At 40.6% G+C, this 14,211-nt stretch overlaps 1 protein-coding gene across 1 annotated transcript in view; it reads left to right on the top strand.

Annotated features, from left to right (window-relative positions):
- Positions 1–14,211, top strand: part of LOC103209600 (alpha-fetoprotein-like) — a 72,484-nt gene that overhangs the window by 8,412 nt on the left and 49,861 nt on the right. The window contains exon 5 of the mRNA XM_007955492.1: positions 1,403–1,535. Within this exon, the coding sequence (XP_007953683.1) occupies positions 1,403–1,535 (133 nt within the window). The remainder of the gene's footprint in view (positions 1–1,402; positions 1,536–14,211) is intronic.

Here is a 14,211-nt window from a genome sequence, read left to right as displayed (position 1 = left end):
CTGCTTTCATAAGGCTTTCCCTGGCCAATTCTTTGAGAAGTGGAAGGTCTCTTCCTTCTTCTGAGACTGTCTTAGTGTGGAAGCTCTGCTGAAGCCTGTCCACCATGGTTAACCCTGCTGGCATTTTGCAACACTGGTAGCATAGCCTGCAGCCTCACAGCAACATGCAAGCTACCACAGGATGACAAACTGACAGACAAGTTCATCTTCCTTAGTTGTTCCAAATTCTCTGCTCACTTCCCCACCTCTCATTACCTGGCCAGGAACTCAGCCTGAGCCACCATATGCCCACCTACCTGCCTGGGGGGCCAGTCTTAAAATAAATCTTCTCCAGAAGTCCTGAGCCACTTTGTGACTATGTTGTAGTAACAAGTAAACCCCAAAGCTTCAGTGACTTAATTCAATAAATATTTATTTTTTGCTCATTTCTCAAGGTGTGTTGAATCGCTCTCTTGGGTGACTATATTTTAAGAAATAATTCAGGAATCCAGAATGTTTCCATTTTGGGACTATTACATCTGAAGCATGTGCTTCCAAAGTCACCATGGACCAGAAATAGAGAGAGTAGGAAATTGTACAAAGGAATTTATGTCTAAGCCTAAATTCAAATTCAGTTACACGTTCCTGCCCTAACTACAAAGAAGGAAGAAAAAATGGATTGGTGTGAGCATCTAGCCAATCTCTGTCAGTAATGTAAAATGTTAACATTTTTATCTCTATATGTGTGTATGTGCATGTATGTGTGTAGGGGGTGAGTGTTTGAATAAGTTTGCAGACTACTATGCAGAGGTATGATTACAGATGAAAGGTGAGTCTGGTGCTCAGGCTCTATGCTGAGTGTGAAGAATGAATAAGAGAGGAAAATAGAGACTGAGAATTTAAATCAAAATATTGAATGATATATCTTAGAGGACAATGACATTTAACTACCATAGATGAGGTTTTAATGATGCTTATCAGAATTTAATTACTATGTACAGAAAGAATTTCTAGATGATCTGGAGAGATTTCTCTGTACCCTTCAATACTTTTAAAATTTCTTTCACCTGCACCAACTCTACAAGCTTGCATTTACAATCAGCTGGGACTAGTTAACATTCTCCTTCCCGCTGCCATATAAAAGGGAAAGATACTAATTACTGATTTTCCTTCTTCACCAGCCAGGAAATGCAGGGGGTTACTTCATGGGCACTCAGGGACTGTCTGACCAACCTCACAGGGATCTGTCCAGGGTGAACAATTAATGCATTCAAGCACATATTGTATTACTTTATCTCCATCACAACGAGGTCCTAGAAGTTGCAGGTCAACAAAACTTAATGAATCCTGAATTGTTAAGAAATAGTGTCAAAAGATGATCTTGAATTAAAAATTATACAACTTTGTGTTTGTCCAATTACAGGTACATTTATGAAACTTCAAGAAAATATCCATTCTTGTACGGGCCCACTATTCTGACCATGTCTGCTTGCTACGAGACGGCTATTCATTCATGTTGCCAAGAAGAAAATAAGACAGAATGCCTCCAGAGAAAGGTATAATATTCATATTTCAACTGTTATTTAGGGTTTTGGTGCTCAAAGTGTGGCCTGTGGACAAGCAGCATATGCTTCACCCGAGAGGTTGTTGGAAAAGCAGAATCTGAGATTTCTCTCTACTCTCAGTAAGACTCTGAATTTTAACAAGATCTCCAGGTTTTTTGCATACCAATTAAAGTTTTAGAAGTGCTATATAGAATAGGGGGAGCTTGGGTAGCATAGTGGCTAAGGCACTTGACTGCTAACCAGAAGGCTGGTGGTTCAAATCCAGCCTCAGAAGGAAGATGGGGCAATCTGCTTCCGTAGTGATACTGCCTCAGAAACACAAGGAGGGGTCGCTATGAGTCGATTTTGACTCAATGGCACATAACAACAACAACAAATATAGAACAGGTGTTACTTCATAATAAATAGTTAATGTTCTAATTACTATTGCTGCATAATAAAACACACCAAACATAGTAGTTGAAAATAAGAGGGCCAACCACTTTATTATCTTTCATGATGTCTGTGGGTCAGGAGGTCAGGAAAAGCCCATCTGAGCAGTTCTTTCTCATGATCTTTCATGAGTTCCAGTCAGACTAATGGCTAGATGTGGGACACTGGGCTGCTGGAGCATCTTGAACTGGTTTGGCCTCTCTTTCTTCTCAGAGAATCCTAGGGCCTCTCTCTCTGGTTTCTTTGCCTTGGCTAGTTTGGACTTCCTCACATCATGATCTACTCAAGGTAGTTGGATTGCTTACAGGTGACTGAACTCTTCAAGAACAGGTATTCTAGTAGACAAAGAGGATGTTGCTTGGCCTTTAATGACCTAGCCTTGGAAGTTCCATAGGGTTATTTATGAAATATTTGATTGGTTGACACACTGCAAAACCTCATCCAGTTTAAAGGGGAAGGTATATAAACCCCACCTGTTGTGGGGAGATTGTCAAAGTTACATTGTTGGAAGATATAAGATGGGAGATATTGTTATAGCCATCTCTGGAAAACGCAGTCTGCCATACTTAATTTTACTCATGTAGTCTCTTTTCCTTCATTGGAGAGATGTTAATCAGTGATTAGTTTCATTATTAAAGTACTTTTTCATTCAGTACTCATTCTTGTTGTTGTTATGTGCTGTCAAGTCGGCCCCAACTCATAGCGACCCTTGCTTGGGTTTCCGAGGCGGTATCACTACAGAAGTAGATTGCCCAACTTCCTTCTGAGGAGTGGCTGGTGGGTTTGAACCGCCAGCCTTCTGGTTAGCAGTCAAGTGCCTTAGGCACTATGCTACCATAGCTCCTCAGTACTCATCAGAAGTTCAAAATATCAACAAAATAACCTTTTTTATTTTTACTGGAGGGGGCAACCAAGTAGATTTGCCAAAGGTTGTGTGAAAATGTGGGGTAGTTTGATCGTTATTCTGATGAATTTTTCAAGGCTAAGTGCAAATGCCGTTTTTTCTTTGTTATCTTCTTTGATCTCCTCAGTGAGAAATTATCTTATCTTCCTTTAAACCCATTAGAATTTCACCTATTGAGCTCCTTATTGCCCATTTTGTGTAAGAAATGAAATAATGTATGTATAGTTCCTGGCATGTGCCATGTACTCAATAAATGATAGCAATTATCATTAAAGTTATTTATATGTATTATATATATTTCTAAGGAGCCCTGGTGGTACAATGGTTAACTGATCAGCTGCTTTGAACTCAGTAGCTGTTTTACAGGGGAAAAGACCTAGATATCTGCTCCAGTAAAAATTACAGCCTAGGAAACCCTATGAGGCAGCTCTACCCTGTCCTATAGGGTCACTATGAGTTGACAGGACACAACAACAACAAACATATACATTTCTTATTTCCCTCTTCTCTTGTGAACCCCTTTCCTTCAGAAGTTAGTTCTGAATTGTCTAGCAGAAATTTGTTTGCTTTTTCTGATTCTATATTAATTAAACTGTAAAAGCCAGTGATCAAGTCTCATCACCTGGCATTTCTGAAGAAGGAATTCCACAGAAGGGATTATTCAGGTAACTTGGGTTTACTATCTTAGTTTATAACATTATCTTAACCACTTCAGTGGAAAATTTTCCTAAATGTATGACATGCATCCATAATTTTAAGATTTTGGGGAGTTTTAGCCTGCATCAATAGGCTCAAACATAGCAATGATTGTGAGGAGGAGTCTCTTTACAGACCCACAACCCCTTGAATGAAGGGAAGGCCAGGTCCCCTTGAGGAAGGACCACACTACATTGCCAAAAATTTATAATGTCGATCTTTCTCCCAGCCTTCCTTAAAGGGATCTGAGGCCTTTGACAAGAGTGACTGTTCATTGGGGAAAAGGAAATGATCAAACTTTTTGGGGATTACTGGACACTGGCTCTGAACTGACTTGAATTCCAGGAGACCCAAAGTGTCACTGTGGCCCACCAGTCAGAGTGGGGGCATATGTTATTGATATAGAGGTCAAGTTATTGATGGATGCTTAGCTCAGGTGCATCTCACAATGGGTCCAGTGGATCCCCAAACCCATCCTGTAGTGATATCCTCAGTTCCAGAATACAAAATTGGAATAGATATACTGAGAAATTGGCAGAATTCCCACATTGGGTCCCTGACATGTACAGTAAGGGCTATTATGGTGGAAAAAGCCTAGTGGAAGCGATTAGAACTGCCTCTAACTAGAAAAATAGTAAACCAAAAGCAATATCACATCCCTGGAGGGGTTACAGAGATTACTGCCACCATCAAGGACCTGAAGGATGCAGGGGTTGTGATTCCTACCACATGCCCATTTGATTTGCCCATTTGGCCTGTGCAAAAACCAGATGGATCTTGGAGACAGTAGATTATCATAAACTTAATCAGGTGGTAACTTCAATTGCAGCTGCTGTTCCTGATGTGGTTTCATTGTTTGAGCAAATTAGTACATCTCCTGGTACTTGGTATATAGCTATTGATCTGACCAATGCCTTTTTCTCAATACCAATTTCAAAGGACCATCAGAAGCAGTTTGCCTTCAGCTGACAAGGCCAACAGTATACTTTCACAGTGGGTCCTCAGGGGTATATCAACTCCCCAACATTATGTCATAATTTAGTCCTTAGGAATGTGATCACCTTTCCCTTCCACAAGACAACACACCGGTCCATTATATGGATGACATTATGCTGATTGGACCTAGTAAGGAAGGAGTATCAATGACTCTAAACTTATTGGTGAGACATCTGCATGCTAGAGGATGGGAAATTAACCTGTCAAAAATTCAGGCACCTTCCACTTCAGTGAAATTTCTAGGAGTTCTGGTAGCATAGTGCCTAAGGCACTTGACTACTAACCAGAAGGCTGGTGGTTCAAACCCACCAGCCACTCCTCAGAAGGAAAGTTGGGCAATCCTACTTCTGTAGTGATACCGCCACAGAAACCCAAGGAGGGGTCACTATGAGTTGGGACCAACTCAACAGCACATAACAACAACAACAGTGGTGTTGGGCATGTTGAGATATTCCTACTAAAGTGAAGTATAAGTTATTCTATTTGGCTAAAATAACTAAACTAAAATAACCCCACAACTAAAAAGCAGGCATAATATCTGGTGGCCCTCTGGTTTTGGAGACAACATAGCCCTCATTTGGGTGTGTTGTTTTGGCCTGTTTATCAAATGACTCTGAAAGCTGCTAGTTTTGAGTGGGGCCCAGAACAGGTTCAGGCTTCTGTGCAAGCTGTTCTGCCACTTGGGCCATATGATCCAGCTGATCCAATGGTGCTTGAAGTGTCTGTAGCAGATAGAGATGCTGTTTGGGGTCTTTGACAGGTCCCTGTGGTTCATTGCAGTGCAGACCCTTGGGATTTTGGAGCAAAGCCCTGCCATCCTTTGCAGATAACTACTTTCCTTTTGAGAAACAGCTTTTGGCTTATGACCAGGCTTTAGTAGAGACTGAACGCCTAACCATGTGCCACCAAGTCACCATGAGACCTGAGCTACCCATCATGTTGTCTGACCTACAGAGTCATAAAGTTGGATGTGCACAGCAGCACTTCATCATTAAATGGAAGTGGTATATCAGAGATCGGGCTTGAGCAGGGCTTGAAGGCACAATTAAGTTGCATAAGGAAGTGGCCCAAATGCCTATGGTCTCCACTCCAGTCACATTACCTTCTTTCTCCCAGTATGCACCTATGGCCTCATGGCGTGTTCCATATCATCAGTTGACTGAGGAAGAGAAAACTCATGCCTGGTTTACAGGTGGTTCTGCGTAATATGCAGGTGCCACTTGAAAATGGACAGCAGTGGCACTGCAGCCCCTTTGTGGGACTTCCTGAAGGACAGTAATGAAGAGAAATCCTCCCAATGGACAGAACTGTGAGCCATGCATCTGGCTGTCCACTTTGCATGGAAAAAGAAATGGCCAGATTAACAATTGTGTATGGATTCATGGGCTATGGCTAACGGCTTGGCCAGAAGATCTGGGTCTTGGAAGGAACATGATTGGAAAATTGGTGACAAGAATACATGGGGAAGATGTATGTGGATAGATTTCTCTGAAAGGGCCACCAAAAAGTGATTTTGGCAGAGGAGGACTTTAACAATCAAGTGGATAGGATGACACATTCAGTGGAAACCAGCCATCCTTTTCCCCCAGCTACTCACTTGACTGCTAACTAGAAGGTTGGCAGTTCAAACCCACCAGTGATACTGCCTTGGAAACCCAAGGAGGGGTCACTATGAGTTGGAGACAACTCGCCAACACATAACAACAACAACACTCTTGTCATTGCTCAATGGGCTCATGAACAAAGTGGCCACAGTGGCAGGGTTGGAGGGTATGCGTGGATTCAGCAACATGGACTCCCACTTACCAAGGCTGATTTGGCTACTGCCACTGCTGAGTGCCCAATCTGCCAGCAGCAGAGACCAACACTGAATCCACGATGTGGAACCACTCTTCAGGGTGATCAGCCAGCAACCTGGTGGCAGGTTGATTACACTGGATCACTTTCATTATGGAAAGGACAGCGTTTTGTTCTTACTGGAATAGACACTTATTCTGGATATGGATTCACCTTCCCTGCACACCATGCGTCTGCCAAACCTACCATCCATGGACTTATGGAAAACCTTATCCACTGTCATGGTATCCCACACTGCATTGCTTTGAATCAAGGGACTCACTTTGCAGCAAATGAAGTGTGGCAATGGGCCTAGGTTATGGAATTCACCAGTCTTACTATGTTCCCCATTATCCTGAAGCAGCTGGCTTGGTAGAATGATGGAATGGTCTACTGAAAACACAATTATGGTGCCAGATAAGTGGCAGGACCTTGAAGGGTTAGGGCAATGTTCTCCAGGAGGATGTATATGCTCTAAACCAGCATTCAATATACAGTGCTGTTTGTCCAATAGCCAATAATCATGGCTCCAGGAACCAAGGGGTGGAAATGGGAGTGGTACCTCTCACTATTATACCTAGTGACCCATTCAAAAAATTTTTGCTTCCTGTCCTTGCTATCCTATGCTCTGTGGGTCTGGAGATCTTAGTCCCAAAAGGAGGAACACTCCCACCTGGAGACACAATACTGATTGCTTTGAACTAGAAGTTAAGATGCACCTGGCCATTTTGGCTTCCTCATGTCCCTGGATCAACAGACAAAGAAGAGTGTTACTGTACTATCTGGTGTGATAGATCCTGATTACCAAGGGGAAATTGGATTGACATTACCTAATGGAGGTAAAGAAGAATATGTCTGGAATACAGGAGATTCTTTAGGACGTCTCTTAGTACCACCATGCCCCATGATTAAAGTCAATGGAAAATTACAGCAACCCAATTCTGATATGACTACTACTGGTCCAGACCCATCAAGAATGAAGGTTTGGGTCATCCCACTCTCAATACCAAATGTATTAGGCTGGGTTCTCTAGAGAAGCAAAACCAAGTAAAGCTTTTATATATAGTTAGAGAGAGAGAGAGAGAGAGAGAGAGAGATAAAAAGAGAGAGAAATATATCTTAGGAAAGTGGCTCACATGCTTACAGAAGCTGGCAAGTCCCAAGTTCTTGGATCAAATGTCAAGCTGGAGGCATTTCCAAACTCATGCAGCTTCAGGGACTGATGAGCTCAAACTTGGCAGGCAGTATACTGACTGTTGATTCCAATGAATGATGAATTCAAGATCTCCAGGCTGAATGGTGGATTGTTCTCTCACAAACAGTTGTAGGCAGCACAACAGGATTCCAATCCACAAATCTTTTTCCCAGGATGTCCATAAATATGTTGAAAGCAGGCCACACCCCAAGGAAACTCCCTTGGCTACTCAAAACATATACATCTGATCTCTTCATGGGAATAACCCACATTATAACTGCTTACACCACTCAGAATTGTGGTCTAGTCAAGTTGACACACAATTCCAACTATTACCCTGCACCTAACCAAAGCCATGGTATTTTCAATCACCTCATATGCATGTGAAAGCTGGATAATGAATAAGGAAGTCCAAAGAAGTGTTGATGCTTTTGAGTTGTGGTGTTGGTGAAGAATACTGAAAGTGCCATGGACAAATCAGTCCTGGAAGAAGTACTGCCAAAATGATTCTTGGAAACAAGAATGGCCAGACTTCATTTCACCTACTTTGGTCATGTTGTCAGAAGGGACCATTCCCTATCATACTTGGTAAAGTGGAGAGTCAGTGAAAAAGAGGAAGAAGAAAAGCTGAGGGAGACCAGGAAGGAAGCAAGCTAGTGCAGTGGGTTTGGAACAGCTGAGGGAGATCAGGAAGTGAGCAGAGTGGTGTGTAATAACTAAGGGAAATGAACTTGTCTGTCAGTTTGTCATACTGTGGTGGCTTGCATGTTGCTGTGAGACTGGAGGCTATGCCACTGGTGTTTCAAATGCAAGCAGGGTTACCCATGGTGGACAGCTTTCAGCAGAGCTTCCAGACTAAGACCGTCTCAGAAGAACGAAAAGGTCAGCCACTTTTCAAGGAATTGGCCAGAGAAAACCTTATGAATAGCAGTGAAAAACTGTCTGATTTATTACTGGAAAACTTTATGACTACAGCTGAAACATTGTCCACTATAGTGCCAGAAGATGAGCCCCTCAGGTTAGAAGGTACTCAAAATATGACTTGGGAAGAGCTGCCTCCTTAGAGTACAGCTGACCTTAATGATGTGGATATCGTAAAGCATTCAGGACCTCCTTTGCTGATGTGGCGCAACTCAAGATGAGAAGAAAGAGCTGTAAACATCCATTAGTAATTGGAACATGGAATATTCATATGAAGTATGAATCTACAAAAATTCGTAATTGTCAAAAAGGAAATGAAACACATAAAGACCTATATCCTTGGCAATAGTAAGCTGAAATGGACTGGCTTTGTCACTTTTGAAACAGACAATCATACGATCTACTATGCTGGGAATGACAAATTGAAAAGGAATCACATGGCATTCATCATCTCAAAGAATGTATCAAGATCTATCTTGATGTATGATGCTGTCAGTGATAGGATAATATCCATACGCCTATAAGGAAGACCAGTCAATACTACTATTATTCAAATCTAGGCACCAACCACCAAAGCCAAAGATGAGGAAATTGAATATTTTTACCAACTTCTGCAGTCTGAAATAGACTGAGCATGTAATCAAGATTTGTTGATTATCACTGGTGACTGGAATGCAGAAAGTTAGAAACAAAGAAGAATCACTGCTAGTTGGAAAATATGACCTCAGTGATAGAAATGATGCTGGACATTTCATGATAGAATTTTCAAGACAACTTATTAACAGTAAATACCTTTTTTCAGCAATGCAAATGGCAGCTGTTTACATGGACTTTGTTAGATGGTGTACCCAGGAATCAGATTGACTACATTTGTAGCAAAAGGGGATGGAGAAGCTCAGTATCTACAGCCAAAACAAGGCCAGGAGCTGATTGTGGAACAGACCATCAATGGCTCATATGCAAGTTCAAGTTGAAGCTGAAGACAATTAAAACAAGTCTACAAAAGCCAAAATATGACCTTGATAATATCCCTCCTGAATTTAGAGACCATCTAAATAGTAGATTTGATACATTGAACACCAGTGACTGAAAACCAGAGGAATTATGGGATGACATCAAGAACATCATCCATGAAGAAAGCAAAAGGTCATTTAAAAGACAGGAAATGAAGAAAAGACCGGAAATGAAGGAAAGACCAAGATAGATGCCAGAAGAGACTCTGAAACTTTCTCTTTAATGAAGAGTAGCTAAAGCAAATGGAAGCGTTGACAGGATAAAAGAGCTGAACAGAAGATTTCAAACAGCAGCTTGAGAAGACAAAGTTAATTATTATGATGAAATGTGCAGAGTTGGAGTTAGAAAACCAAAAGGGAAGAACATGCTCAGCATTTCTCAAGCTGAAAAAACTGAAGAAAATATTTAATCCTTGAGTTGCAATATTGAAAGATTCTATGAGCACTATAGGAGCTCAGGTGGCTAAGGCACTTGACTGCTAACCAGAAGGCTGGCAGTTCAAACCCACCAGCCACTCCTCAGAAGGAAGATGGGGCAATCTACTTCCGTAGTGACACTGCCTCAGAAACCCAAGGAGGGGTCGCTATGAGTCGGGTCCGACTCGACGGCACATAACAACAACAACAACAACATGGGCACTATATTGAATGTTTTAGGAAGCATCAAAAGAAGATGGAAGTGATACACAGAGTTACTGTACCAAAAAGAATTGGTCGATGTTACTCATTTCAGGAGGTGGCATATGATCAAGAACCAATGGTATTGAAGGAAAAAGTCAAAGCTGCACTGAAGGAACTGGTGAAAAACAAGGCTCCAGGAGTTGATGGAATACCCACTGAGATGTTTCAACAAATGGATGCCATGCTGGAGGCACTCACTTGGCTCTGCCAAGAGATTTGGAAGACCATTACCTGGCCAACTGACTGGAAGAGATCCATATTTGTACCCATTTCAAAGAAAGGTGACCCCATGGACTGTGGAAATTATCAAACAATATAGGCACTATGCCACCAGAGCTCCCCATTAAATATCACACAGAAGTAAAATCTTACTGAAGATACTTCAAAAACAGTTGCAGCAGTATATTGACAGAGAACTTTCAGGAATGCCAATTGCATTCAGAAGAGGACATGAATGAGGGATATCATTGCTGCTGTCATATGGGTCTTGCCTAAAAGAAAAAAATATCAGAAAGATGTTTACTTCTGTTTTTTGACTGTGCCAAAGCATTCAATTATGTGGATCATAACAAATTATGGATAACATTGAGAAGAATGGGAATTCCCGAACACTTAATTGTACTCGTGAAGAACCTGTACATAGAACAGGAAGGTCTTGTTTGAACAGAACAGGGATACTGCATGGTTTAAAATCAGGAAGGGACTGTGGCAGGGTCGTGTCCTTTCACCACACTTATTCAATCAGTATGCTGAGCAAATAACCTGAGAAGCTGGACTATATGAAGAAGAATGTGGCACGAGGACTGGAGGAAGACTCATTAACAGACTGTGATATTCAGATGACAGTAATTTGCTTGCTGAAAGTGAGGATGACTTGAAGCACTTACTGATGAAGATTGAAGACTACAGTCTGCAGTATGGATTACACCTCAATACAAAGAAAAAAAAAACCTCACAACTGGACCAATAAGCAGCATCATGACAAATGGAGAAAAGACTGAAGTTGTCAAACACTTCATATTACTTGGTTGTACAATCAACACGAATTGAAGCAGTAGTCAAGACATCAGACCACATATTACATTGGGCAAATCTGCTGCAAAAGACCTCTTTAAAGTGCTGAAGAGCAAAGATATCTCCTTGAAGACTAAAGTTTGCCTCACCCAAGCCATGGTATTTTCAATCATTTCATATGTATGTGAGAGCTGGACAGTGCATATGGAAGACTGAAGAAGTGTTGATGCTTTTGAGTTGTGGTGCTGGTGAAGACTACTGAAAGTACCATGGACTGCTGAAAGAACTAACATATCAGTCCTGGCAAAAGTGCAGCCAGAATGGTCCTTGGAAACAAGAAGGGCCAGACTTTGTCTCACCTACTTTGGTCATGTTGTAAGAAAGGACTATTTTCTGGAGAAGGATATCATGCTTAGTAAAGTGCAGGGTCTATGAAAAAGGGAAAGCTCCTTAACAAGGTGGATTGACACAGTGGCTGCATGATGGGCTCAAGTATGACAAGGATCGTGAGGCTGACATAGGACTGGGTAGTGTTTCGTTCTGTTTTACATGAGGTTGCTATGAGTCGAAGACTACTTGATGGCACCTAACAACAACAACAGCAACATACACAAGTTTTATTTTGTCAGTGGAACCCCCAACCTGTTAGATGCCTTTTAAGCCTGGAATTGAACTCATCCTCATGGCTAAGTTTCCAGCCAGACAATTGTCAGGTCTATAAATGGAATACCACAACCAGGGAGGTACACAATTATTAGAACAATCAACTGTATGATATTAAAAGGGCAGCATTTGCCCAGGGATAAAGCTCAGAGACAGGAAAGAATGGGAAAGAAGCATGAAGGGAAATGGTAAACACAGTGAAGAAGTGGGAAGAGTTCTCTGTTACATGGTGGGGACTGCAATGAATAAATGTTTTAAAAGTAGAGGGAGAAAAAGCAAATTTTATTTTGTATATAGTTGTGAAGGAGCTCTGGTGGCACAGTGCCTAAGGCATTTGACTGCTAACCAGAAGGTTGGTGGTTCAAATCCACCAGCCTTCCTCAGAAGGAAGACTGGGCAATCTACTTCTGTAGTGGTACTGCCTTGGAAACCCAGGAAGGATTGCTATGAGTCAGATCCAACTCGACAGCAGTGAGTTTGGTTTTGGTTTTGGTTATATAGTTGTGATAACAGTAAGTATATAGTTTTAATGAAAGATTTCAGTACATCTATTTTTCTTTAAAAGTATAAATTTTGCCAAAAATGTGTGCTTTTTTTACTTAACCATCACCCTGCTATTGTACCCTTTTATTTGTCTCCAAAATTTTGCTATCACAATAAAACATACACAAACTTCTTTTTGCAAAATTATGCTTTTGTTTATTTAGAAAAACTTATCTGTGTTAGAGTTTCAAAAGTGGAAATCTTGTGTTACTATCTATGAAGATTTTTGGGGAAGGAAGTTCATTAACATACATTGCAAAATTGAAACATAAATTTTATTTTTGTTTCTGGTTATTATATTTATTTATTAAATAACATTTTATCGTGTTTTTGATGGAAGTTTACACAGCAAATTCAGTTCCCATTTGACAATTTCTATACAAATTGTTCAATGACATTACATTTTTCACATTGTGTCCATATTGTCATTAACTGTGTTCTAGTTATTCCATTTCCAGTACTGTAGTTTCCCTGCCCCTCTATCCTCTCATCATTGTTGTGAATTAAATGTTGACCTGTTGGAGTCATACAGATTTTTTTTTAGTAAAGCACCAATGTAATTAGTAATATCCTTTATTTTGTGTGTCAGTCTGCTTTTCTGTTAGAAGGTAATCTGAGGGAATAGTCTCAGGGAGTCCTCTGGTCTCAGGTAGCCCAGTTAGTATAGCCATTTTTAAGAATTTGAGTTTTGTTCTACATTTTTCTACCATTATAATCAGGATCTTCTATTGTACCCCTAGTCAGATTGGTCACTGGTGGTAGGTAGCTGGGCACCATCTAGTTCTTCCAACCTGAGGGTAGCTGAAGTCGTAGTTTGTGTAGGCTATCAGCCTATACTTATACTTGTTTCTTCTCTGATATTTTGGTTCCTTTCTTACTCTTTTGCCCTTGATGAGTAGAGACTAGTAGTTGTATCTTAGATGGTCACTCACAAGCTTTTTAAACCCCAGACATTATTGACTTCATTGGGATATAGAATATGACCTTTGAGAGCTATATTATGCTAATTGACTGAGTTGTCCCATGAGTCAATGGTTCTAAGCCTTCAAACCTAGAACAATGATCTTGGAAGGTGTTTGTTTATATCTGAGGAGTATCTGTAGTTGTGTCTTCAAGGAAAGTATGCATCTCCCTACACATGTCTGTATTTAAGTGTACATGTAGATAGATCTATCTGTTCCCACATATGTGTACACCTGCACCTACCTGTATGTGTATATCCATCTTTATGTGATCCTAGACTCACTTTGTTTTGTATTTTGTTAAATGTATTGCCCTTCTATATGTCAATTCTTTGGTATAGGCAGGCCTTTCTCATAAGTACTTCTCAGTGTCATTGTTTATTTTGGTTGTGCTGTGCTTCCTACACCCATATTCAGTGCCACTTTTCTCATCACCAAAAATAACAAGTAGTTATGATCTAAAGCAAGTTCCCCATTCTTCCACTCCTCCCCCTGGTAACCACCATTGAATGTTAGTCTCTTTATATAAGTCTATGCTTGTCTTCTTATAAAATAAAGTTCATACAATATGTTTTTTTTTTTTTATGTGCTTGACTTATTTCACTTACCCTCCAGGTCTATCCATGTTATACTATGCTTTGCAGAATCATTGTTCTTTATGGTTGCTTAGCATTCCATTGCATGTATTGGAGTATTTTATAGATATGTATTGGAGTATTTTAGATCAGCAATATGAAACATTTCAAAGGTGATGTGTTGGATTGGGTTCTCTAGAGAAACACAAAAACCAGCAAAGTGTATATATATATAT

This window comes from Orycteropus afer, unplaced genomic scaffold (assembly GCF_000298275.1).
Source record: "Orycteropus afer afer isolate SDZICR_OR568_19922 unplaced genomic scaffold, OryAfe1.0 scaffold00505, whole genome shotgun sequence".
NCBI lineage: Eukaryota > Metazoa > Chordata > Mammalia > Tubulidentata > Orycteropodidae > Orycteropus > Orycteropus afer.
This window is presented reverse-complemented; position numbering and strand designations above follow the sequence as displayed.